The sequence below is a fragment of the Hydra viridissima genome, unplaced genomic scaffold, assembly GCF_058129835.1.
Source record: "Hydra viridissima isolate aposymbiotic clone 2 unplaced genomic scaffold, HvirCarnegie_v1 scaffold_16, whole genome shotgun sequence".
Classification (NCBI taxonomy): domain Eukaryota; kingdom Metazoa; phylum Cnidaria; class Hydrozoa; order Anthoathecata; family Hydridae; genus Hydra; species Hydra viridissima.
In genome coordinates this window covers 1664095-1690644 of record NW_028324315.1, presented here as the reverse complement: position 1 = coordinate 1690644, position 26550 = coordinate 1664095, and the positions used below count along the sequence as shown (strand labels likewise).

The 26550-nt window shown below is 31.2% G+C and overlaps 1 protein-coding gene and 1 pseudogene across 4 annotated transcripts in view; one reads left to right on the top strand and one right to left on the bottom strand.

Moving 5' to 3' along the window:
- LOC149877274 (uncharacterized) overlaps positions 1–12738 on the top strand; it is a 59863-nt gene extending 47125 nt beyond the window's left edge. For 2 of the 4 annotated variants that reach the window (XM_090074234.1, XM_090074236.1), the window contains one exon: positions 12109–12738. In XM_090074234.1, coding sequence (XP_089930360.1) covers positions 12109–12158 — 50 coding nt within the window. In that variant the 3' untranslated portion in view covers positions 12159–12738. Of the gene's footprint in view, positions 1–2189; positions 2771–12108 lie in introns of those variants that run through there. The other 2 variants (XM_090074237.1, XM_090074235.1) reach the window with 1 other exon arrangement.
- A 6184-nt stretch (positions 12739–18922) lies between these two features.
- Positions 18923–20124, bottom strand: LOC149877273 (uncharacterized; annotated as a pseudogene).
- Between the last annotated feature and the right edge of the window lie 6426 nt (positions 20125–26550).

Below are 26550 nucleotides of genomic sequence, written 5' to 3'. Positions count from 1 at the left end.
AAAATTATAAAGTTAGCTTAAAGAACCAAGGAGATACAGCATATACATCTAATGGGTCAAAATTTACCCCAAAGCAGCCCCCTTTTGGAGCCCATAACTCTGCAAAAAAGTAATGTTAAAAAAATATACTGCTTCAGTGAGTTCATCATATATGTTATTATAACTGTACAAAATTTTAAAGCATCATAACAAGTAGTTCTCAAGTTATTTATCGCACCGTGCTAAAAAATCCCATTCTGAGAAATCAGCAATTTAATACAATTAACATTAAAAAAACAAATTAAAATATCAAATAAACTCTCATTTTATTTTTAAAGATTTTTAATCAATCCCCAATGTATTAGCAGTAGCAAACTAAGTTTTTCATGAGTTTTATTTAATTTTTTAAGTTCCTTATAGAAGTTGATATCCTTGTTAAGAAAAATAGAAAAATTTTGAATTAAAAAAAAGTATTTTTAAAAGCAAAACTTTGATTACCAAATTCAACTTTTTAAATTAAATAACTATATCAACTGGGAGATTGAAATAAAATAAAACTCTAAAAACTTTAAGAACCATAAGCTATTCCTTCTCTTTCTTCATCTTGATCACTATAACTTTTTCAAAAACTTTTTTCTATAACTATAACTTTTTCGTTTTGTCCTAATTTGTTTCCGACATTGCTTTACTTCATCAGTAGATTTTTATGCTATATTTATAATTTTTTGACCTCTTTGATTGCAAAGTGTACTACAGTTTTTACCAGGATTAATACCAAGCTCTAAATAAACATTTAGCATACCAGCTAATTCTTCATTGAAATTTCTTGTATCGACTACAATAACAGTTACTAAACTATTTAAAGAGTTATGTCCTCGTTTATGCCATTTATCACAAGAAACAGTAATATCTGAAATTCCAATATCATCTCTTTTTTTAAACTCAGGAGCTGCATTGATCATCGATTGTGTTGCAATATATTTGTATGACAGCTATATTTTATTTTAAACATCATTAAATATGGCTTTTGAAGTGGAGGTGGTAAGTTTAAAAAACCATATAGCTTTTCTAATGCACTGTCCTTTTCCAATTTCAGGCATTGCAATTACTGAATGTAGATTTATATCAAAAAATTTTTCATAAATTTTACTTGAAACTTTTTTACTGGTATAGAACTTTGTACTCAATAAACACTCAATGCAACTCAACAGCAACAAAGAACTTAAACCATTTTTATTTTTATGATCTATATTCATGTTGATAGACTTGCTCTCATAGTCAAGTCATGTTCCAACTAAGGTAAGAATTTGTACAATATTATCAAGATCAACTAAAACATAGCTAGACTCATTATTACATTGAGGCTGTGGACTAGCTTCATTATTGGCAATTACATTGCTGGTTGGTGTTGTAAAGTTAGGTTAAATGTTTAAAGCATTTCTCTCAATTTATGGCAATACTTTACTCACAAAAGTATCTTCATTTTGGGAAAAAATTAGTAAACTTGATTTTCTAGAAGTGCTTTTTCTTTTTTTTTAAACACTCTGGAGGCACCAATTTTTCTTCTCCTCAAAACATCAGTTTTCACATTGAACAATTAGAAATAATATATCTATTTTAATCTAAATTAAATAATTTAAAAAACAATAATAAATGATTACACTCTATATTCAACATCAATAACTGAAACAGATACCATTTGCTTTTAAGTCACTTTACAAACATGACAAAAATAAAGTGATATCAGCATATATAAATGCTGGTTTTGTAATTTTTAAGGCAAAAAAGAAGCCAAATATTACTTAGTATTTTCTAAAAACTTACAATAGAAAATACTTGCTTAAGGCAGTTCAATAAGAATCAATAGATGATGTTTACCTTGTTGCTATGCCGTTGCTACTGAGCAATACTTCATAGTACTTTTTTTAAAATGAAAAATAGAAGGGTTTATATAAATTATATTGGAAAATAAATAATTCTATCATTTTCAGCATGAATGAAAGTTCCAAGAAAAGTTATTTTCAAAAAATGAAAAATTTTGATATTTTTGACCATACTACCACCTTAACACACGCGTCATTGTGGCTTTTCGTGAAATGGGTATAGGGTTATCATCATCAGAAAAATTTTGTTGAATAATGAATATGAAGCCAACTATGAACAAAAAAAGCTACAATAAAACTTTATATTAACTGTTAGATGTTTATTAGAGTTTAGTTGACCAGAACATGAAAAATGCTGCTAATGGATTAATCCCGCAGGTGAAACATCAAGAGACATTATGTGTAGCTTTATTGGTTCATGGCAAAAGCGTGGTTTTGCTTCAAATAATGGAGTTGTTTCTGCAATTTTAGTTTAAAGTGGTAAATGTATTGACTTTCAAATAGAAACAAAAACATGTAAATTATGTTAATTCATAAGCTTAAAATAACAGTAGGTTGCAATCTACATAACTTTTGTCTTATAAATGACTCAAAGCGCATTTCTAAAGCAGAAAAACAATGTACAAGTATAGTGAAATAAGGATGCAAGAAACTAAGAGCTATACAAAAAGGTTTTTGTGATCAAAGCGAAACATTAGAAGGTGCAGTTTATGGAAGTGGGGAGTTTTGAACAATTTTTTTTTGTTTTTATTTTTAAGTTGAGTTTTTCTCAAAATTATCTTTTATAGCCTGACGACAGAGATATTTTTGGAACCGATAACCGATTTGATCTGAAATTTGGCATACTTGTTTGTAACACATGTATTTGCAACCTCTACTAGAATTATGTTTACAGCTAATTGTGTTCTGCTTTTGTGAGTGATTTTGTGTTCTCAAATATCACCAAAACTTCCAAATATGACTAAAATGAATATATTTTGACTTTTTTTGCTCAAAATCCAAAACTTTTAGTGCATGTTCTAATTGCATAAGTAAAGGATCACAAGCCAAAGTTTCAGTTCAAATTTATTTACGGTTGCTGAAAAAACCTTGTCACCAGTTATTCATTTTTAGGCTTTTGTCTATCAATAATTATGCGCATAATTATTTTTTTTAAATTTTAAAGTTTTTACTTTTATTTTAATCATATTATATATGTTATGCACTATTAAAGATTGAAAAAAAAGTTGAAATACAAGATTTTTTTTTAATGGTATACTACCACCTTAAGCAGTTTTACCGTTTTCACAAACTTTCACCGTTTTAAGGCATTTCTACGCAATTTTAACGTCTTTCTTTTGTAAAAAAGCGTAAATTACGTAATACGCCTTTTTACATTGCGGTGATTTTTATGGCAACAACCATGGCGTTATTTGTAACAGGCCAATTAACCGTGCGGATGATGTCAAAAACTGGAGACGAATATTTTGCATAACCAAGTTTTATTACTTGCGAAGCGTTGAAGGTCTTGCCAAATTATTTAATCAAAATTGTAATTGTTCAAAATAAAGGCTGTCACAAATTGCAACGGAAGTTTGATAAAAGCTCCACAGAAAAAACACTTCGCCTTCCTCGAACAACAGAAGGAAGAAAAAAGTGGTTTGCTTTAATACCAAGAAACAATATACCAGATAGGAAAGACACCATTTTTTGAGAAAGATACTGACCTTTTCAATGCATTTCAATAAAAGAATATGGCAAAGAAAGACCTCGTGATCCTCCGTCTGTGTTTAGTGTGTAAAACCAAGTTTAATTCCTTAGCCATCTTCTTGTCCCAGAACTACTTCAAGAACTCATTCAGAAAATAGAGATTTTCAAGTTGATTAGTTGATTGCTTTCAATTGGATGAGTTGATTTGCGTTCAAAAGATTTTATAAAATCGTTTAATGATCTGAAAACGAACATAGGAAACGAGAACTTTAATTTAATACTAAAACAGCAAACCAAGTATTGATTCAATCATTATATTTCTTTCATAAAACAGGTGTGCCATTGTTTGTTCTGAAATTTAAAAATAACTTTCATTATGAATCATTTCATTATGGAGCTAATTATATAATAAAACGCTCTCACAAAAAAAAATTACCATATTGAATAGATGGTCCCATATTGTAGAAGCTGTTCGAATTTTAAATACTTTTGTAAAAAAAATATTATTCAATAGCATCTTTTTCAACGGGTGATAAACTTGCTACCGATTAAAAGTGTTCTGTTGAAACAATGGTAAGAGCATTTGAATCCTTTTCAATGTGACATGCCAAATATAATTGTCTCAAAGAAGACTTTGAACACCGTAGTATTTTGACATTAACAAGACGAACATCAAAAGTGAAATCTCTTGATGAGGATATTTATCTACAAAAGGTTTTTTTCAAACTTAGCAGACAAAAGACATAAAAATTATATTATTTTATTAGATGAGGTTTATGTTAACACTATGTTGCAGTAACATGAGGGAGCAGTTTTTGGAAAAGCAGTTAGCTATCCGAGTGTTCCTGCTAATACTTTATTTAATTTTATGGTAGAAACTTGATTTGGTGGACTTAAATTTTTATGTAAAATGCTTCCTGTGAGTGAAGTTGATCCAAATTTTCTTTTTGAAAAAACTAGCTTTCTTTTCTTTGGCATTAAAACAATAGGTGGTCATGTTGTATCTATAGTGTGATGGCAACAAGGTAAATCAGGCATTTTTCAAAAAATTCGAGATGTGTACCTTGGCGGACAAAAGATAATTTATATCTTTTATATGATTACGGGCACCTTTTAAAAAATATCCGCAGTAATTGGATAACTAAAAAAAACTCAAGTTTTTTATTGATAAGTGAGTTTTTTGTTAACAAGGAAAAAAAATTACCGAGTGGTCTCACATAGCAGCATTACATATATCAAATCAAATGATTAAAATGTCTAAACTTACTGACATTGCTGTGTTTCTCAAACCAATTGTAAGGCAAAAAGTTTCAACTTGTGTGACAGTATTTTGTGAAGAACAGTGTGTAACTTAAATTAATTTTCTTTCAATGATAAATGAATTTTGGAGATATATAAATGTTTATAACCCTTATGCAGATATACATATGCTTGATCTAAGTTGATCGGCTAATTTAGATCAACCATATGTACATCTTGCATAAGGGTTATGAACATTCTCTTCTGGTGATTTTAGATTCAGAGATTTTACTGGGAAAAAAAATCGTGGGGGATTAACAGTGCCTAGTGATTTGATATGTCAGTGGATAATATATTGCTGTATAATGTTTCGTGTAGTAACTGTAATACACGCATTTCTTCTTTGTGCAATCTAATGATGCTTATTTCTGAATCATACCAACTAAATATCAACAGAAACCATGAGGTTATACTTTCAAATACATTCCTTAAAAACTATTGTAATTTGAATTCTCCAAGATGTGAAAAAGTACCAAAACAAAAGCTTTTGAAACTCAGTATCTAATAACACAGGCAAAACAAAGAAAATTTTTTTTTTCTGATGCCTGATTAGATTTAAAATATGTCATAAAATGTATTATATACTATTGTGTGTGTATATATATATATATATATATATATATATATATATATATATATATATATATATACAGTAGGGCTGCGGAAATTAACGATTAATTAATCGATTAATCGCTAATTTATTTAATCGATTAAAATTTCTTTAATCAGTAATATTTCGATTAATTTTTGCCGGTTTTCCGTTACTTATTTTTTTTTTTTTTTTTTTTGCCGTACATATATATATTTACAAGTTTCGTAATTTATAATAGTAATATTTACAAGTTTCCTTAGTCAAAATATATAAACGAGATTATAATTATAATTAAAATAGTACAGACAGGACTTCAAGAAGATCGTACTGATCTTATCACGAAGCCCTTACATGTGAATAATATATATTATGTTCAATATAGGTAATATATTATATATTAAGTACAACTAGTTGTATTAAAACTACTCGAATATTAAAGTTAACTTTAATATTCTTCAATTAGAATAAACTCAAGATTACCTGTTTCTCTTATATTATATTTATTAACGTTATTTATAAAGAAATTATTTGTGAAGTGGTATGGTACTTGGCCTAATTTAAATTTTATCATGAACAATATATTTTGATATCTATTAATTTGATAAATGTTAAGCATAAAAATTTATAAAAAAAATATATCGTTTTCATATAAATCATTCGCAAAGAAGTTATTTTCAGTTTTAAAAGTTTTAAAAACGTCTAAACGCAACTTTTCAAAATCAATTGTTTCAAAGTCATTAGCCATGACGAAAAAGAGTATTAAATTTAGAATTTTTCAATAGAATTCGATAAATATAAAATTAATTTTGAAAGCGCGTATCTTGAAAATCTCGACTAAAAATTTTGTCATATTTTAAAATACTTACTGACCTGGGAACATTATCTTACATTTCTATATCCGTTTCTAAAGTAAACAAAGTTTGTTTTGCAAATATGGCTGCGGCAACTAATGAAAGCAACGTTTCTGTCAAACATTTAACTGGAAAGTTAAGCAAGCATTTTGTTTTCAAGTTGAATGCTGATGGTAAAGTAGACGAAGGTGACAAAATATACTGCGTTCACTGCAATAAACAGTTTGCTTTCCGTGGCTCAAACACATCGCTGACTTATCACCTTCAGCACAAGCATCCTCTGAAATATCAACAGGTTGTCGACAGTGAACGTAAGATGACTCCTCAGATAAAATCAATCACCAATTTATTTACGTGTCAGTCAAACAAGCCTGTCAGTGAAAAGGTCTCAGCCGACCTGAAGGTGGCAATAGCTCATTGGAATGCCAGTTCTGGACGTCCAACAGCAATTGAAGAAGATGCTGGCGGTGCTTCGTATTGCCCTTCAAAACCAGACTTATACTTTGCCCAGTCGCCCTACAATCGACACTGTCATTGGAGAGATGTACAATGAGAAGTTGAATGAGCACAAGAAAGCTCTAGAATGCATTCATAGTATTGCTCTAACTACTGACTTTTGGACCTCCACCAACAATGAATCGTACTGTGGGATAACAGGTCATTGGATTGATTCTGAGTGGAAACTGACGTCTGTCGCTTTAGCTTGCATAAATGTTGAAGAAAGGCACACTGCTGATAATGTTGCCAGTTTCTATGAAGAGTTTGCCGCAACGTGGAACATTGCTGAAAAAATTAGCTGTATCGTAACGGACAGTGCACGAAATATGGTTGCTGCTATAGGACGGACGGATTACAGCCATATACCGTGTATTGCTCACTGTCTTCAACTGAGCATACTAGCAGGTTTGAAAGCAGCTGATTCATCTCCTATTCTGGCTAAATGTCGACAGCTAGTTGGACATTTTAGGCGGAGTTCAAGGAATACATCAGAGCTAAAGGCTAGCCAAGCCAGTACCTCTAACAGGTCTGACGATGTGAAGTTTCACAAATTGCAGCAGGATGTAGCTACGCGGTGGAACAGTACCTACCTAATGTTAGCCAGATTGCTGGAAGTGAAAGATGCCATTAAGCAGTATCATATTGACCATCCCGAGAATTACACTGGAGATAAACTAAGGGAGTTGGACTGGGAGAAAATGTCAAAATTTGTCTCGGTATTGGGTCCACTTGCAGATGCTACTGAGTATATTGGTAGTGAACAGTATGCTACATGTTCGGCTGTACTTCCGTTTGAAGCATTTTTGTGCAGACTTCTGCGGGTTAATGATGACGATCTAGGGTATATAGCACGTTTCAAATCTGCAACACTAAATGACTTCTCAGGTCGCATTGAAAACATTGATGCATTGCCAACGTTGCAAATGGCTGTGGCATTAGACCCACGTTACAAGAAACTCGGCTGTCTCTCAAGAGAGAAACGTGAAGCAGTTTGGACAATACTTTCTAATGCATTTCGGGTGTACTGTAACCAAAGACAGAGAGCTGAACGTGAAACTACTACCAGCACTGGCGAGGCATCAGAACCTGTGCGTAAGAAACTGAAACTTACTCTGTTGGTCAGCGACTCGGAATCGCAATCCTCATCAGATGAATCACAAACAGTACATGGCTCACTGGCTGAGCTTACACGATATCAAGAAGAAGGTGTAATTCCAGAAACTGAGAATCCCCTCATGTGGTGGCAACTGAACAGGCACTGTTACCCTAACCTGAGCAGTTTTGTGCAGACAATTCTTTGTGTACCTGCCACTTCTGTTCCTTGTGAAAGACTGTTTAGTTCGTCAGGGTACATTGTCAACAAACTGCGATCTTCTTTACTTCCAGAAAACGTTAACGTCCTCGTTTGTTTACGTGACTGGCTAAAGTGATGCCTACTTGTACTTGTCAATTAAACTGAATACAGTATAGCAGGCATTAAGTGTCTTGTTTGTTAACGTTTGTGAATACTGCAATTAGTTAACGTTTACCGATAACAACTTCACCTCACCAGTGGTGAAAAGCAGGTTATTCTGTCGACTTCAGAATTAATCGAAATTAATCGATTAGTTGATTAAAATTTTAGACGATTAATTGAACAAAAAAATATTAATCAGTACCAGCCCTAATATACAGTGCTTCCAGAAAGTATTAGCGCACTCGTAATTTTTTTGTTATGGACAACTTCAAATCAATATAAATTTTGTAAAGTAATTTAAATTTTGAACTAATTTTTTTTTTAAATGAAAGGTAAAAGCAATGAAATTTAATTATATTGTCAAATATTGTCAACCTGCTTGTTTTTTTTCATGAGTTAATTAGAAGTTTAATGACTACTCGGAAAAATGTCTGAAATTAAGCGTGCAAAAGTATTAGCGCACTTATTTAAAATGCATTACCACACTCGTTTAATTCCTTTGAGAAAAACTTTTTTGGTTAATTTTTGTTAAAAACTCTCTGCTGATTAATAATAGTCAATAAAAAATATAAGAGGAATAAATTGAAGTGGTGGAAAATCATTTGAAATACAGTTAGTTAAAACTTTAAAATTGCAAGAACAAAAATATGGGTTTAAGGAGCATATCAATTGAAACAAAGTGGCAAGTTGTTGGCCTGAACAAAAGTGGTCTCAGCAATCGAGAAATCGGACGTCAACTTGATATCAGTGAATGCAGCGTTAGAACAACGCTCAAAAATTATAATGAGTTTGGAACAGTCAAAAACAAAAGTCGCTCTGGTCGTCCCAAAAAAATGTCAGAAAGGGACGAAAATAAAGCAGTTATGCTCGCTAGACGCAACCCAAACATGAGCATAGCCGAAATCGCCTCAGACCTGAATACAGCGTTGGGTGCACATCAAGTTAGCCGATCAACAATTAGCAAGCTTATGAAGAAAAAACACCTCAATTCATACCTTGCAACAAAGAAGCCACTATTAAGTATCAAAGACCGTCTCAAGCGAAGAAAATGGTGCAAAGAGAGAGCTGCATGGATTGTAGAGCAATGGAGAAAAGTAATTTTCTCGGACGAGTCAAATTTTGAAATTATTAATCGCAAGAAAAGGGTTGTCGTGAGGAGATACAAAAACGAAAAATATAATCCTCGTTTTATCATGTCAAAAGTTCAAGGAGGAGGAGGTTCAATTGGCATTTGGGGCTGCATTGCTGGATCTAGCAATGGACTGGCGCATCTTTACACTGATCGCCTTAATCAACATCGATATAGAGAGATATTAGAAGATTATTTAAAGCCATCAATGGACGTTTTCAAGGCTGACTCCACCTGGCAATTTCAACAAGATAACGCTCCTTGCCACACAGCACGCTCAATAAAGCAATACATGGAAGAAAAACGGTTGAATCTAATGCCTTGACCCGCTCGCTCACCTGATTTAAATCCTATTGAAAATCTTTGGAGTTGGATGGACTGCAAATTACAAAAAAGCAAGCCCACTAACTTGGTGCAGCTCAAAACGCAAATCCAAGAGTTGTGGAACACCGTGCCACAAGAACTAATCAGAAAACTTATAGATTCTTTGCCGCGTAGAGTCTTGGCATGCCTTAAAAACAAAGGTGGTCACATAAAATGTTAAACTTTCTTAGAATCTTTGAAAAACTGTCAGTGCGCTAATACTTTTGCACGCTTAACTTCAGACATTTTTCCGAGTAGTCATTAAACTTCTAATTAACTCATGAAAAAAAACAAGCAGGTTGACAATATTTGACATTATAATTAAATTTCATTGCTTTTACTTTTCATTTAAAAAAAAAATTAGTTCAAAATTTAAATTACTTTACAATTTATATTGATTTGAAGTTGTCCATAATAAAAAAATTACGAGTGCGCTAATACTTTCTGGAAGCACTGTATATATATGTATATATATATATATATATATATATATATATATTACTGCAGGTATTGTATTTTACTGCTTATTATTGATAAAAAAATATATATTTTATTTTACTGCAAATTAATCTTTAAACAAAAAAAAAAACAAGGTGTTTTGTTATCCTTTTCTCTTCAAAACAACTCGCCCCCAGTTTGTGACGTCATCGGCACAATTAATAGGCCTGTGTTAAAGTACGGCGTAATAGCACCACATATATACATGAAATAACGTCATTTTCACAAGCAAACCAATTCAGTCAAATTATCACTCATGTCTAATATTTACAAAGTTACGTCTAAATTAAAATCATTGCTTAATTATATTTAAAGTATTGTTATAAGACTATTAAATTCACAAAGATTTGTAGCTGATTACATAATATTGACAAAATAAACAGTTTTTTCTATGTCCTGTAAAATTTAGGTTTTTGGACTTCCGCGTTTTGCTTGCAACAACAACCGTAACTTTTTCATTTATCTCAGAATGAAAAACAAAAAAAAGCTAATATGGATTCTGTTAAATTTCAAAAGTTGTTATTCTTACAGGACCTTCTACATGTTTGTTACTATTTTTATGGCAGCAACCCATATATGCATGGAATAAGCTTTTCATTTAGCTTATGTGTATTGACAGCCAAAAAAAAATCTTTTCCACTCAGCAAAAGTTGTCGTTTGATAAAATAATAATAAAATCCTAGCTCATCGTTTACACTTTGCAGTCTGATGGTTTTTTGCGACCCGACTGTTCCGTTTTTTAAAAACAGATTTTAATTTCGAAGTTTTCGTAATGGAATTATTGAAAAAACAAAAACTGGCTCTCTTGAATTTATGGAATCTTGTTGAAGATTTATTTTTACACTTATACCGACAACTTATGAAAAATAATTACAGCAATTTTTTATTCAAAGGTTTCTTAATCTATGTTTTAAGTGTTACAAGATTAACATAACTTCTGATAATCCGCCTGATATAGCAGGGGAAGGTTTCGCTGAGGCGTTAAAAAATTTTTGTCACAAGAGGACAGATAAAATCCTCACTCGAGTTCTTAACTTCTTTTCTATCCCCTTCCATCATCATGTGGTTTGTTCACGACTTCTCACAAAGGTTTCTCCCCATCCGTCCCTACATCTAAAATTGTAATTAATGTAGCTGTAAGTACCTGGTATTTTAACATTCTCATTTGGAACAAAATTACAAATTTTTATAATTTTTGAGAAAGCGTAAAAATCATAGAAAGTTTTTACAACTCCTCGTGGTTCAAACGTTCTTAGAAATGCTGCACTTTTTGTTATTAACTTGGATACCTGTTCTTCGTACTTTTTTCAAAGCATCTAGAGATATAATAGTCTATCAACGAAGTTTGGATAAAGGTGTGTTCGTCAGTTGTCCAGTTCTTTTCTAGCAATTGAACGTTTGGAAGATATACTTGTTGTTAGAACTGAACACAGCATTATCTGTGATAAAATTGAAAACAGTCCTGTTCGATATTTTAATACAAACAAACTTTATTCATCGAACATAATAATTGCGCGCCCCTTTTTTTTTAGTTCGGTCTCAAGCTTGTAATCGGCAGATTTTCTTTTTTTTTTCTATTGGCTGAAGGGTAAAAGTTTTAAAGCAGCATTCGATAAGTTTAAAAATATTTTAATTCAACATATCCATTGGTTATTTAATAAACAAATATTTCAGAAACTATAAAATGATATTATATTTTTAACAAACATTCTGATCAATTTATTCTTTTGTGTATGGAATAGTCTATTCTATACAAAAAGTCTATTCTATAAAAACTAGATGTTTTAACTAATAAAACCGGTTAAGAAAATAAGTCCTGTTACAAATGAATAAATCAGGTAAATGATAACAATGGGATTTCTCTAATTCAGGTAATCAAAAGATATTGATGGAATGCTTCTTTGAAATACAAGATAACTGAGGACTTAAAAAGATCAATCGGTGAACATAGTTGTCTGTTTCGATTCACGATGGAAAAACTGCTAACGAATTTTCACATAAAAAGTATTTTCTTGAAAAATTTATCGTCGCCGGATTGAAATTGAATTTTTTAAGTGTTCTTAAAAAGAATTTGCTCGAAGATGAAAAAAAACATTCTTATTAAATGTTCGACCAACGTTGATTGGGTCAACTTACCTCATCCATTGGAGATCGGTGGGCAAAGTCCTAAGCATAAAACTAAATTGGTTGTTATAAATATTAATGAAACTGTTTTATCAAAGAACGATTTCAAAGGTTTCCTCCCGTGGATTCGTCTCGATGAAAATATACATCTTAGGTATCACGAAAACATAAAATTCTTCGACGATATTTGTGAATGGCTTCGTGTTTCGAACTTCTATATGTGTTGGATCGAGTACCGTGGAGGATCTTTTTATAATATCGAAGAATTTGAAGTGAGAAACATGAATATGTTTTTTACTGTTCAAATATGTTTAATATGTTAAATAAATATCTAAAACGTAAAAATTATGCATAAATTACCTACAATATGAATTATTTATGAGCTTTCAGGTAGTTCTTTTTTTTTTGCTTTTAGTTGTAGAAATTTTTCTCAAATGTGAAAATTTTTTCTTTTTTATCTTTTTAAATTCAAAAAGATATTTAAAACAGTTTTTTTTCTTTAAAACGAAACTGAAGTTCTAAATAAATTGATAAAAACTATAAAATATGAAAAAAATTTTTTGGGTGAATAAAGTGATGAGTTTTTAAATAAATTTTGTTGTCTTAGTTTTTTCGCTGCTCTTTATAAATTAAAAAAGGTGTTGCAGAAGCACTTAGAAGTTTAAAAAAAGAATGGAGTATTAGGGCGCACTATTTTTTTGAGTAAAAAGTAGTTTAAAAGTATGCTGCCTTCTCTTGGGTCTAAATCCTTTGTTTTTTTATTTTCTGAAAGCTTTTTACTCCAACGCTCCGCAGACTTTTGAGGATGCGTAAAGACATGGCTAAAGGTATTTGTATAAGTATTACATTAAACTTTAAAACCAAAAGTTTTTCTTTTGAATAATCCAAGTTGGTATTCGATATTGAGATTGCTCTCAGAACCAAAGTTGGTTGGCTATCCAACACACTTTTCTGCAATAAGATAGCTTGCATCATATTTAGGTGGCATTCCGTCATTTTGACAATATAATTTTAATAAATAGGGAATACCTATTCATAAAGATATAAAAAGAAATCAGACGTTGATTTTCTGAAAGTTTACTGCATTAAAATAAAAAAAAAAATAGTGAAATATTAATTGCAAAATAGTGACCGCAGTGATAGTGGGGAGAATTTTGTTAATGGGAACTGTTATAAACTATAACTAATTATCAATTAATAATTCACTCTAAAAATATTATAATCGTCGCATTATTAACTACCATTTAATTTTTTATAGTATTAATCTATGTTATTTGATAGATAGAACCTTTGGAATTAAGAGGTGTTATTATTTCAATTTACCTTTAAGTTAAAAAGTAAACTTAATCCTCATGGGGAAATATCTGCGTCCTGAGAGATTTGATGCAAATCCCAACGAGTTTCAACATTAGGTAAAGAATTGACACTCTGGTTTAAAACTCAAAAATTTCCTTTTAGCTTCAGAATCTACATCTGACAAAAAGCTAAGAATGCTGACAAACTTTGTATCAGCAACTGTTTTTGAATACTTATCCGATTCATTAACTTTTGAAAATGCGATCATTGTTCCCAAATCGTTGTACGTCAAACCAAAATACGAAATATTCACTCGGCATTAGTTAGCAACACGTAAGTAATTAGCTGGCGAAACACTAGACGAATTTATACATGCTCTTCGAACTCTAGAAAAAGATTGCAATTTCAAAGCAGTAACAGCTGATATTTATTGTGATGAGTCTATTAGCGATGCATTAATCACTCGCTTAAACTCAAGTATAATTAGTCAAAGGTTACTGGAAAACACAACGTCACTAACATTGGTATTCGACTATGCACATTTATTAGAACTTGTTCAAAAACACTCTGAACAGTAAAAATCTAGTGTTCTCCAAATCAATGCAATACATAATGCAAAAAAATTACACTAATTATCAGAAAACTTCAACGCCTTCCACAAAACTGTGCTACTTTTGTGGAAACAATCGCCACCCATGCAGTTCCAGTTCTGCTCAAGAAACTATATGTCACAAATGTTAGAAACGAGGACATTTTGCAAAAGTGTGTAAATCAAATAAATCATTAGCTGCTACCCAATCCGACTATGAAGTAGCAATCAATTAGGGCTGGCACAGCTAATTGCCATTCGTACGAAAATCGGAAGGTGGAAATAAATGGGTGGAATTTTTCTGCATTAATAGATACAGAAGGATTCGAGAAATTTATCAACAAATACACAGTAGATAAATAACAAATCCCGTATAAGAAAAGAGAGACAGTGGATCAATGCCATCATCATCTCTCAGTACAAAAATCCAAGGCCACTAAAGGGTAATTATGATTTTCCAAAACCAAAAGTATGCTGATATTACCTTGTCGATCTTACCTAATCTATGTGCTGATATTGTCCTTGATCAAGCTTAAATGAAACTGCATAGCGATATAACAATCCCTTTTGGAGGAATATTACCTCCTATGTCAGTTTGTAGCTAAGAGAAAATGCAAACATCACCTGCAACATTACTTGCAAATCTTTCCAAAGATTGTCGACAAATTGCAACTAAATACGGAAGTTTCAGTCTCGTTGATAAGCTGTACATTCAATGCGAAATTAAGAAATTACTAAAGAACGAAATGATAGAGCCAAATTACTCACCTTGTAGGGCACAAATTGTAATCGCTAAAAATGAGTAACACAAAACACGAATGTGTATTGATTATTCCCAAACTATAAACAAGTTCACTTACCTCAATGCCCATCCTCTACCCATAATAGAAGACCAGATTGACAAGTTGTACAAGTACCACTTATTCAGCACAAGGTACCACTTTTAATAGAAGACAAGCCATACAAAGCATTTGATGCTGTATGCAATTGTATATATTTAATCGCTTGCCATTCGGTCTAACAAGTACCGTTGCAGTTTTCAATCGGAAAATTGACAAGTTTGTAATTGAGAACCCTATAAAAAACTCCTAGGTTTATTTAGATAATATTATGGTAGCAGGTATAACTCAAGCTAAACACCACTCTAATTTAAAAAAATTATACGAATACAGTTTAATATTATAGTATAATATTTTTAAATATTTTATTGTATTTTTAAAATTATTACAATATTTCTAAAGAAGATATGTACATGCATATCATATACATGTTCATTTTATAGCAAAAATATATATATTTATTATGCACTTAACTGAAAAATTAACGCACCACTTATACATTTCGATTTATTTCAGTGGTCGTCAAAATCATTATGTTAGTTGGCAAACATATTAAGAATAGAACATATGAACACAACTTTTTCGATAATAATAATAATGTTGACGGAGGATGGTGAAAAAAAAAAACTAAAACCAATCATATGGTTTGTTAAAAAAAAAAAAGTGAAATGACTATTACTGTTATGCACCCTAATACAGCTTAAATTGAAACCTTTTTGACTTATCAATAATTAGTGTTACCACTTCTAAATGTCATTATAGCCTGAGAGAGTCGTGGCATACTTTCAATTAGAAATCTAATTGTCTCTTGAGGGATATCTTCCCACACGCGGGTAAGACTTTGTCGCAGCTCGTCTAAAATGTTAGGTGGTGGATGTTGGCTTTTAACGCGACATATCATTATGTCCCAAAGATGCTCTGTTGAGTTAACATCTGGACTGCTAGCGGGCCACTCTAAATCTTGAATATCAAAATTTTATAAGTGTTCAGCAACAATATGTGCCCTATGTGGTCTTGCATTATCCTGTATAAGAAAGAATCCATCTTCAATCTATTCCTTCAAAGAAAAGGCTCTAAAATTTCTGATTGGTATTGTTGAGAAGTCAGACGTCCTCCATCAATAATCAAAAGCTCTGTGCGAGCTGTTAAATGTATTCCGGTTTATACCATCAATGAGCCATTTTCATATAAAGCGGTTTCTCAAATATTACAAGTGAATTATCTTTCATTTGGTCTTCTGTACACGCTGGGGCGGCGATTAGAACTTAAAAGGCAAAGCTTGACTTATCTGTAATTAAGACCTGTCCCCAATCATGTATTTCCCAATTCATATGCCTCTTTGCGAAAGCGAGCATGTTTCTTCGGCGGTCTACAAACAATCTGGGACTAGTAAACTTAAAGCAAGAAATCTTTTTCTTTTGGTATCTTGACTAACTGCAGTTCCATGAACCTTAGCTAGTTGTATTTGGAGACTTCGTGCAGTAGTGAACTGTTTTCTCAGTGTTCAAAGCCATAAAAATTGGTCCTCCAAGGGATTGTTAGCTCGTGGTCTGCCTTGGCTTATATGTCTAGCGTAATCCACTGTCTCTACAAACCTTTGTAGAACCCTACCGACTGTTTTATGAGGAACTCCAAATCTTTCACCAAGATGGGGAATTGTTAATCCTTTATTGAACAAAGTAGCAATTACAACGCATTTATCAAGACTTAAATATAGTTTAGAACGATGCATTGCAAACAGAGATGTTGCTCAAATAACAGTTCTCTTTTCTACTGTTAAAACAGTTTAAAACAAATACATGCTTTTTTTTTAGAAGTGAGGTTTAGTTACAGCAAAACATGCTGCTAATGAAATCCTGCTATAATTTGGAAATAAAATAAGGGAAAAGGAATAAAACCTTGAAAAGGTGTCATAATAAATACTTTTATCATCTTTGTAATTGATAAATCAGATAAATACATAATATTTTTCAAAATATTTAGTCCGAACTTATGTGGTGCGTTAATTTTGCGGTTAAGTGCAGATATGATCAAGTCACTATTTTAGACTGGGTCTGCAAAATAATTTAACCTGAAGGCTTTATCCATCTATGCATAGATCCTTATTTAGCACATTATTTGTCATTTAACTTGGCACATGATAAAACATGGCAAAGTATGCTATTATGGCTGTTACAATTGAAACCCATGGTGTAGTAGTTAAAAATTGTAACCTTGGAAATCATGATAAAAACAGAACTCAAGGGAATACAGTGTGACCCCTTGGACTTAAAAATAGGACCAATGAGTTAATTGGGATCTATGTTGTAACCATAAGTTGGAATCAATGGAGTAACCATAAATGATTTTGAATTAGGAATCTATAGGTTAACCATAAAGGGCCTGAAGTATCATGAAGACCCATGAAGTAACAAAAAAAACTATGGGTTAACCCAATAAACCCATTGTATGCAATACGACACAGGAATAAAAAACCACGGTACCTATGGTTTCATCACGGGTCCCCATTAATCTATTGGGGTTTTCCATTATTCTATTGGGGAATTCCTTTGGAAAAATGTCGTAAGGGATAAGTTACTAAATTTGATTTTTTTGGTTATTGAAATCTCTTCTTTTTTCCTCCTACTGATTTTGTTCCTCTTTCTAAATTTTTTCCTCTTCCTGATTTTTTTTTCTTCTCAGTTTTTTTTTAAGTTAAAATTGCAAGACTTTTTTGCAATTTAAAATTTCTATGCAGATATTGCGTTAACTTTTTTTTGCAAACATTTTGCATTAAAATTCTAATTAAAACTAATATCTGATGTATTAAGAGTAAAGTAATGAAGTAATTTGATTTTGCTATTGTTAAGATATTTTAATGATTATTAATTTTTTTTTTTTTTAAATTTCCTTTTGAAATCAGCGGATATTTGTACTTTGCAAAATTTAAAAAACTTGCAAAGTACAAATATCCGCACAAAACAAGCTCTATTAATCTCTTTCAATAGCCTCCACAGTTAGCCTTAACTAAATTTAGGTTTTCTGAATTGTGTCCAAATTAATTTCAACGTTTCCTGAAAGAGTATATTTTACTGATCACTATGTATATAGTCCACCAAATCAGAAAACTCCTATTAAGTAATTATGGCAATTTAAAGATTTTTTCGCGCCTTTTTTCGCGCCTTTTATTTTTGCGTCTTTTTTTGCAAGTGTTGCGCGCCATTTTTTGGTCCACAAAGTTTTTATTCAAAACTTTATTGTAAAAGTTACAGACAATTTGTTGGAAATGAATAATATAGATGGTATTGTGTGCTATTACATAGTTTAAGAGTGGATAATCACATAATCGGAATGTTTTAACTGATCAAAATATTTACAAATGTAAAATTAAAAACTTCTTGAATTAAATCACTAAAAAATATCAACATTTAGATCAACATGTCCAAGAGAAACAAGATGTTTTCCATTATAAGAACTTAATTCCCTTACTAAATTATGTCCATAATTAGAATTATTTGCGGACACCTTGTACCGGTTCCACGAGGCAGTTTTAAAGAGGTAGTGAACACTTTCTCCGGACTGCTCCAAATAAACTCCAAGGCCCATTTTTTTTGTTTTACAGAATTCAGATTAATGATTAAACAGGATATGAAATTTTGGTGTTAAAGTAATGCCATGTTCCAACATCAAATTTTTATAGCAGGCTTTTAAATTTTCGATATTAGTTTGAAAGTGTTCATCAAGTCCGGATCCAAAGCAAGAATCAACGACTAAATTTAACAACCTTGAGCATTCTCCAAAAAACTTAAGTTTATTTGGCAGCTTATCATTAAAGACTTCCCACTTTTTAAGTATTTCTCAAGAAGAATTTCCATTAAATTTTCCACTATGCTGGCCAGTCTTAATAATTTGCAACTGTTCGTAAATCTTCTTCATATTCATTTCCGACCAAATCCGCTCCATGTTATCCATTACATGGTTGACAGTTCCCTCCATTATATGCAGCTCCGGTAAAACAAGTCTATCTACAAGAAATTCAGAGGGGTTTCCATGTACTAATACAGTGTTTATACAATTCTTAAAATGTTGTGCACTCTTAGGTTTTGAGCCAGATTCTTTGAATTTTGTATAGTTGTTTTGACAGCTCTCGAAAGTTCTGTATGGAGCATTTGTCCAAGCTTCTTTTCTATCCCACTCACATACATAACAGGGATGAATTGAACTGCTACTTGGAGATATACCTGTCAGAATTTGATTAAGTTTTATGTCGCATACCACAATGTGCTCAACCTTTTCAAGATTTAATTTTTCAAATAATATTTTAATGTTTAAATATCTTTCTGGGATTTCTGGAGCTACCAGAAGTAGAAATGAAGCATTTACTGACGAATCTTTAAACGTTTTTTTAGACCATCTTTATATAAAGACCTGCAAGCTGCTCCCGATTTTGTTTTCAGGTAATCTATTTCAACTTTGCCGTAATTTTCAAAAGTTTCATTGAGATTAACTATATTTAAACAAAATTTGATAAAACCACTTCCCCCATCAACAGCAATTTTTAGCAACTGATTCTTAGAATCAGCACATTTAAGATCCAGGAGTAGTTTAACAAAAAGAGTAACATCATTGCAGTACGCTACTGTAATGCTTTTATATTCCAAAGTTTTATCTTTGTTTTTAAATTCAAATAAAATATTTTCTTCGGTAAATAATGGGAGAAGATAACTGTCCAAATCAGAGACACAGTTTTTCAGTCCAGGTTCTACAGCGTTTCTTCGTTTTTCAACAACACTGTAATTATTAATTTTTTTATATAATAAGTTTTACTCCGGATATTGCATCATTTTATTATGCAGAATTAAATTTGTATGGTTACTTAAGGAAAGAGAATTCTGAATATAAAGAAGATTTTTGTGAGTAAAGTTGCTTGTTTTTGGAGTATTCTCAGATCCAATAGATAGTTTCAGTTTACTACCTCCTGTCTTCAATGAAATGGTGTTACCACTTTCACTACATAGCTTTTCTTTAATAACGTGAGAAGCCATTTGCTCCTTGACATCTAAATAAGTTACAAAACTATGCAGACTGAATGAAAAAAGTTTTGACTACTCTACATTGTTAAAAAGGTTATAGGTTCAAAAGCTTACAAAGGTTTTTTTAAATTAAAATTATATTTTTGATTTATTATTCTTAACATTTCTCTCACTCATCTCTCTATAAGTAATGCAAATTAATACGGTTTTTCTAATACCTTGATATCCGAATGCATCTGATGTTTTTTCTGAAAAAAAAATTACATTTACGAACTTGTTTTCTACAGAACATGGTATAGAACCTTTCACAGTCAAATAATCAAAGTTATAAAAACGTTTTTTACCTGAGCGTTGTTGCATTGCATTTATGATGCAATCCTCTTTTAACTTTAGTCAGACAATAACTACACGGCGGACTAATAGCTGACGTTTTAAAACTCTTTATACCAGATTTTCAAGGTCAATGCTTTTTAGAATTGACCTTGGATTCCTAAAAATGGAATCCAAGGTCAATTTAGCATTGACCTTGGATTCCATTTTTAGGAATCCAAGGTCAATGCTAAATAACATCACAACTTGGCCTCCATGAAACGAATGATGATCCGCAAATGGGAAATGGTTCGCGAACATTTTTCAAAATCAATTTTTAAAGCACTAAAAAATGATAGTCATAAAAAATCGATAAAAGAAAAGTTGAAGAAAATTTCATTAGGTATCCTATTTTTTGATCACTGCCTTAAGCCTAAGACGGAGGGATTGTCTGGTACTGATAGTCTCTTGAGATTACGTTCTAAGCATGGGTACTAAGTAACTTTAATCACTAGACTTTGAGTGGGCCGTTTTGCAAGTCTTATTCTCAACAATAGAATATTCATTTATAGGTTCAGATCAAGACTGGATGATGGCCACAAGATTTTGGGCCAGAATTTAGCCATATTGTCCTAAAAATATTGTTGACTTTTTCTTGACCCATGACAGAGTTCATTGTCCTGTGGAAAGAAGTTATTGTTTTCTGGGAATGTCTTCTTCAGCCATGGCACCACATAACGTTTTATTAAGATGATATACCCATCGGAACTAACTTTCTCTTTCCTTTGATATAGATTGGTAGACATTTTTTTTTCATTAAAATATTAGCTAATACTAATCATTAGAGTACTAGCATCATTACGGACTGCGGGTGCTTGGTGTGACACTCAGGTGGTGCTCTGTAACCCTTCTAGACTATGACTCTGTCATTTTGCCTACTGATCACACAATCAATACTAAAAAGTTTTCCATCTGCGAAAATTTGATTGTTGATGAAGGATGACTTTTCAGCTGATTCAGAAGTTTTTTTGATTGCTCTTTCAACTTTTAGTCTTTTTGTCAAAAGATATGCTATCTTTTGACGAAAAGATAGCATATCTTTAAACAAAAGTCGAGCAACGGTAACTTTTCAAAGTAAGTCGAGCGACACTAACTTTTCAAAGTACTTTTAAGGTTCTTCTGACTGCCAGAAGAACTCAAATACCAAGAAACATCCACTTGTAAAAACTATTAACGTCTTCTGCCGAGGCAATTTCTTTAGCTTTTATGATTTTTTTTTGCTTTGAATAGCGTATCTTGTTACTATGAAATTTGTTTTCCTTAGTTCTTCAATCCGACTCTTAAAGCTTTTTTCAAGTAACAGGTAACCTTTGCTTTCTCTAATCTCGAAAAGCTTTTGATTTACATGAAATTCTCTTGCAACAACCAAATTATTAACAAGTTGTAAAAACTTCCCAAGAAATATTGATGCTGATGACCCTCTGCATTTCAAACCATTCCCAGTTCTAATTATAAGCAAAATATATTAAAGTTGTTTAAATATAAAAGCAATTTTAACCAGAATTTCTTTCTTTATATTAAGTTTTATATTAAGCAAAATATTTAACTAATATTAAGGCTAAATTTTATCTTCTGGAATTTTGAAAAGCTTTACACTGATTGTGACGATAAACCTTTCTGTTTTACGTATTAACGAAGTTAACAAATTTGTTGTATAAAAAATTCTTTTTGCTTTAGACCAAGTTAATTGTAATCTCTTTTGATCAGCACACTTTGAGTTGCTCCGTTATTTTACGGTTCTCAAAATAAATGTTTTTTGATGAGGACATTTATTTTGATGACTAAAATTAGTAATGAATGAACAATTATAATAATGGTATTTCTTCTTCAGATACAATGACGGTCAAGATGTTCATGGAATGTTATTTTGAGGCACAATCATTAATAACTGATGACTCAAAAAGGTGAACTGATAAACGACCATGGATGATTAAAATAGATGATGGAAAATCTCCTCAAGAAGTTTCACATGAGAAATACTTCATGGAGAAATTTATTGGCGCAGGATTCAATTGGATGTTTTGAAGGTTCTTAAAAAGATTATATCTGAGGATGAAAAAAACTTTTCATTTTATGTTCGACAAACGTTCGTCAGCTCATCTTAAGACAAGTATTGAAGATCGATGGATGGACACCGAAATATTTTATTGAAGTAGTGTTAATAGACAATGGGAGAACTTTCTTACAAAAGAACGATTTCAAAAATTTCGTCCTCCCGTGGATTCGACTCACTGATAATTTAGGTCTTACCCTTCACCACGATACGAACTTTATCGACGAGATTTAGGAACTGCTTCGTGGTTCGAACTTCAAGCGGTTAATTATCTTTTACCGTGAAAAAGAATTTTATAGCATCGAAGAGTTCTTAAGTGAAAAACATCAAAACATCTTAAATGTTTAACGATTTTGAATGCTAAGGTAAACACGTAAAATGAATAACAAATAATATTGTTAAAATATGTTTATGTTTTTTAAAAGAACTTGTTTTTGCAATAATATTAAACGTAAAAAGTTTTTCAAATAAGTTTTGTTTGTTTTTTATATAATTTTTACAGTGTGTTTTTAACAAAAATTACAGATAAAATATGAGAAACTTGTGTTTCTTTAGGAGTATTAACTTTTGGAATTTATAATACTTATTCTAACCACTGTGAGAATAAGTATTATAAATTCCGATAGTTAATATTTGCTGATTTTCAATAAGTCTTTCATTGTTAACAAAAAAAAAAACAACAACCATCTGAACTGCTTTTCCGGAACAAAACCTAATGCCATTTTTGGTGATGTAATCTGTATAATAATTTAGCATCTGCACTTGGTTTTTTGCTATTTTATAGAACAGTAACGAACAAAGTACAATTTTCTATATCAGTCATTTGAAATAAATTGAATTTATAAAGAAGTTACATATTTAGTTAAACAAAACGATAAGATTCCACAAACAAAAGCGTGATAACTCGCACACCCCAAGATTCTTTGTTTTAATCAAATAAGGTATTGCGCAGAAATGCCATTCCGCTAAATATGAAGTTTACGTATGAATATAACTTTGTCACACCAAAAGCCGTGCTGTTTTTAAGACAAAAGAGATCTTTTAAATTGAACTTCAGAAATTTCCTAATATTTTAATAGACTAAGACAGAACTTGGTCGCTATTCATTATTATCCGTAAAAAGGAACAAATAAACTCCGAAGCAAAGTTTTTCATTTTAGCGTTCTTCTTTCATTCTTTTAAACTTTTCTTTTTTAAAATTTGTTAAAAATAAAATTTAAAAATCAATTTCAATGCGAAATTCCTTGGTGGATAATTATTTGATTCAGAAAGAATTGCTCGATTTCTGATTTTTACACTCACTTTACGAAATTCGATATTATTTGATTAAACTGCGTGTCAGCAATGACCATTTGCATGTAGTAAAGAACCTATGACCATTTTAAGAACAATTATCAACTGAGTTTTATCAAACTGTAGGAGTACATATTCACTTTAAACATTTTAAACTGAATGTCCAGTAATTAAAAAAACATCGCGACGATCTTGTCGTCTCGTCTCGATATTTTCATTTTCACCACCGCAGTGTTTATTCAAGCAAAATATTATTGAATTCTATGCCGCCACTTTTCAGCATTACGGGTGAAGCATTTCTTATTTACTGTCGTTAAAGTTTCACAGCTCAGTAAAGTTTCCACGTTAAAATTTTGCTACGTAGTGTATTTTTATAGCTGAAATTTTACTGTTATTGTTATTATTTTACTGACTTTTTTATTTACAGTTAGTGGCGCTTATTTTTCATCCGTTAGTCAATGGGTTTGCAGAGAGAATGAATAAATTAAGAAAGCAATCACAAAATCTTAAGTAAAAATGTTAAAAGTTGGGTGTCAGTTTTAGATAGGACTTTGTTTGCTCTAAAAACGCATGGAACAACATTTCGTTGTTCAGATGGTACTTTTAAGAAATCTTAAAAGAGATGATAGGAAAGCTGCAAAAATTGTAGCTAGGTCTCATGGCTGGATCCGTTCGAGATTCTGGATGTTTAATCAAATTAAGCATGCTTATTAAGGAATAGTAAAAGGAAGGAGATTTTACAAAAGAAATAATCTCTACATCATCTTAAACCATTTGTTAAAAATGAAAGTAATTCAATATTGTGTGAATTAACGTTAGAACGTGGTATTCAAGATGAATTTCATTGTCACCTCAACCTAATGAAATATCCGTTCAAATATTTTGTTAGAAAGTTGCTGAAAAACAAGGGCCTAAAATCTTGTTATGCCTAATCTTACAGATTGAAAAAAAAAGAAAGATGGTACCATTGAAAATCCACGTATAAAAATCTGATGGATATTGTGTTTTTCCAGCAATTTTATGTTTTTGCTGACAGATTCTGAATGTCACCCTGTATGTGTTTGCGGTCTAGTTGTGAAACACAAATCAAAACCTTGCTCTAGTCTCTTATCAGGATATTTAGTTGATAACATGAAAAGGTATCACAATAAAATTGGAATGACTATAGATAAATATGGGCTACTGATGTAGATATTCTTGGAACTGCAAATCTTATTGGAATTGAAACAGCTCTGTGGTCATTTACAGGACAGAAACTTACATCGCTCAAATATTCAGTATCTACTAAACTCCACTAACTAACATCTTAGAGTATTCCTTTATAAAATAAAAAAAAAAGTTCTTTTGTCACTAAACTTTTAAGTGAGAAAAGCTTATACTAATCGAGAATGTTGTTTGTTCCACTTGCTTTTCATGTTGCTATATGAGTATATTCAACCCTAGTGTAAGTATATGTGAAACCATTCGTCATATAAAAGCGTCAATAACTTATGGCTTTCAGTTATTTGGTGAGCTTGTTTAATATGTTTTTCTAAAGGTAAAATTTTCTAATGCTAAGATATTGCTTAACTTTACATAAAAATTTTAATCTAAATATGACCTGGAAATTAGCCTATCATTTAATATATGCATTGTGAAATAAAACTTTCGTAGGAAGATAAATTGAAATAGTCTCAATTTAATAAATCAAGTAATTCTTGTTTTCTTCTCTTTCAAAATCTTTAAATAAGTGCCTCCTTAGACTACATTCTTTTCACCTACAAACATTAAGGTGGAACACCCTCTTTAAAAATTAAAAAAAACTCTTTCTTTGAATTTTGTTATTTTGAATATTGAAGTAAAAAGTCCTTATTATACTTTTACTATTATGTGCTTTGAAAATAAAAAAAAAGACAATTATTGTGATTAATTTAGTTTCTTACTCCTTAGCAACTCCATTGCAACTCCGTAGAAACCTTTTTTTAAGTGAAACTTTTTCTTTTCAATTTTTTTTAAACGTGATTTTTTAGACTTTCAAGTTTTAATGTTTTATTTACGAAAACGTAAATATCTTCATTTTAAATAGAGCTTTTGTCTTTTCACAGTATGATTATTGATATATCTATGAGGGCTGGGACTAGATTTATAAAAAATAAATAATAAATTAGTTAAAATCTAGTTTATCAAACCAACTCAGGCAATAAATCAAAATCTGTAAGTTTAATGCTGCCATTTTTGATTTACCCAACATTTGAAAAGCATTTTACTTTGTGTCCTTGAGCAACTCTCTTGGGACCATATACCAAAATAGGGTTGCTTTAGTGCAAACTTCATCCAGACATACATGTTTTAGCAAAGGTAAGATTTTAAACAAACTATGCTGACTCAGCATCAAAAAATGCAAATTTCATTTTTCTTTTAAAAAGTTTTAATAGAATTTCCAGGTATAAAAAGTTGATAACAAGCTTTGAACCAATACACAGGTCAACAACAACAAAAAAATTTACTGGTATCCAAAATATTTTAATGAATTTGGGGTATTTTTGGGGTGCTGATTCTGAATATGCTATCAGTTTTGCCAGATTGGCTCAAGTTTTTGATATTTTTGGTATCTTATTTATAGCACTTGTTGGTAAATGCGACGCATCATCTCATTAATTTCTTGGGATTAGTACTTGAACTGAGCAGTTCTCAATATAGTTTTTTGTTAATTAGTGTTCTAAAAGTTTGTTCAAAGCTTGATTTTTGCACTAACTTTA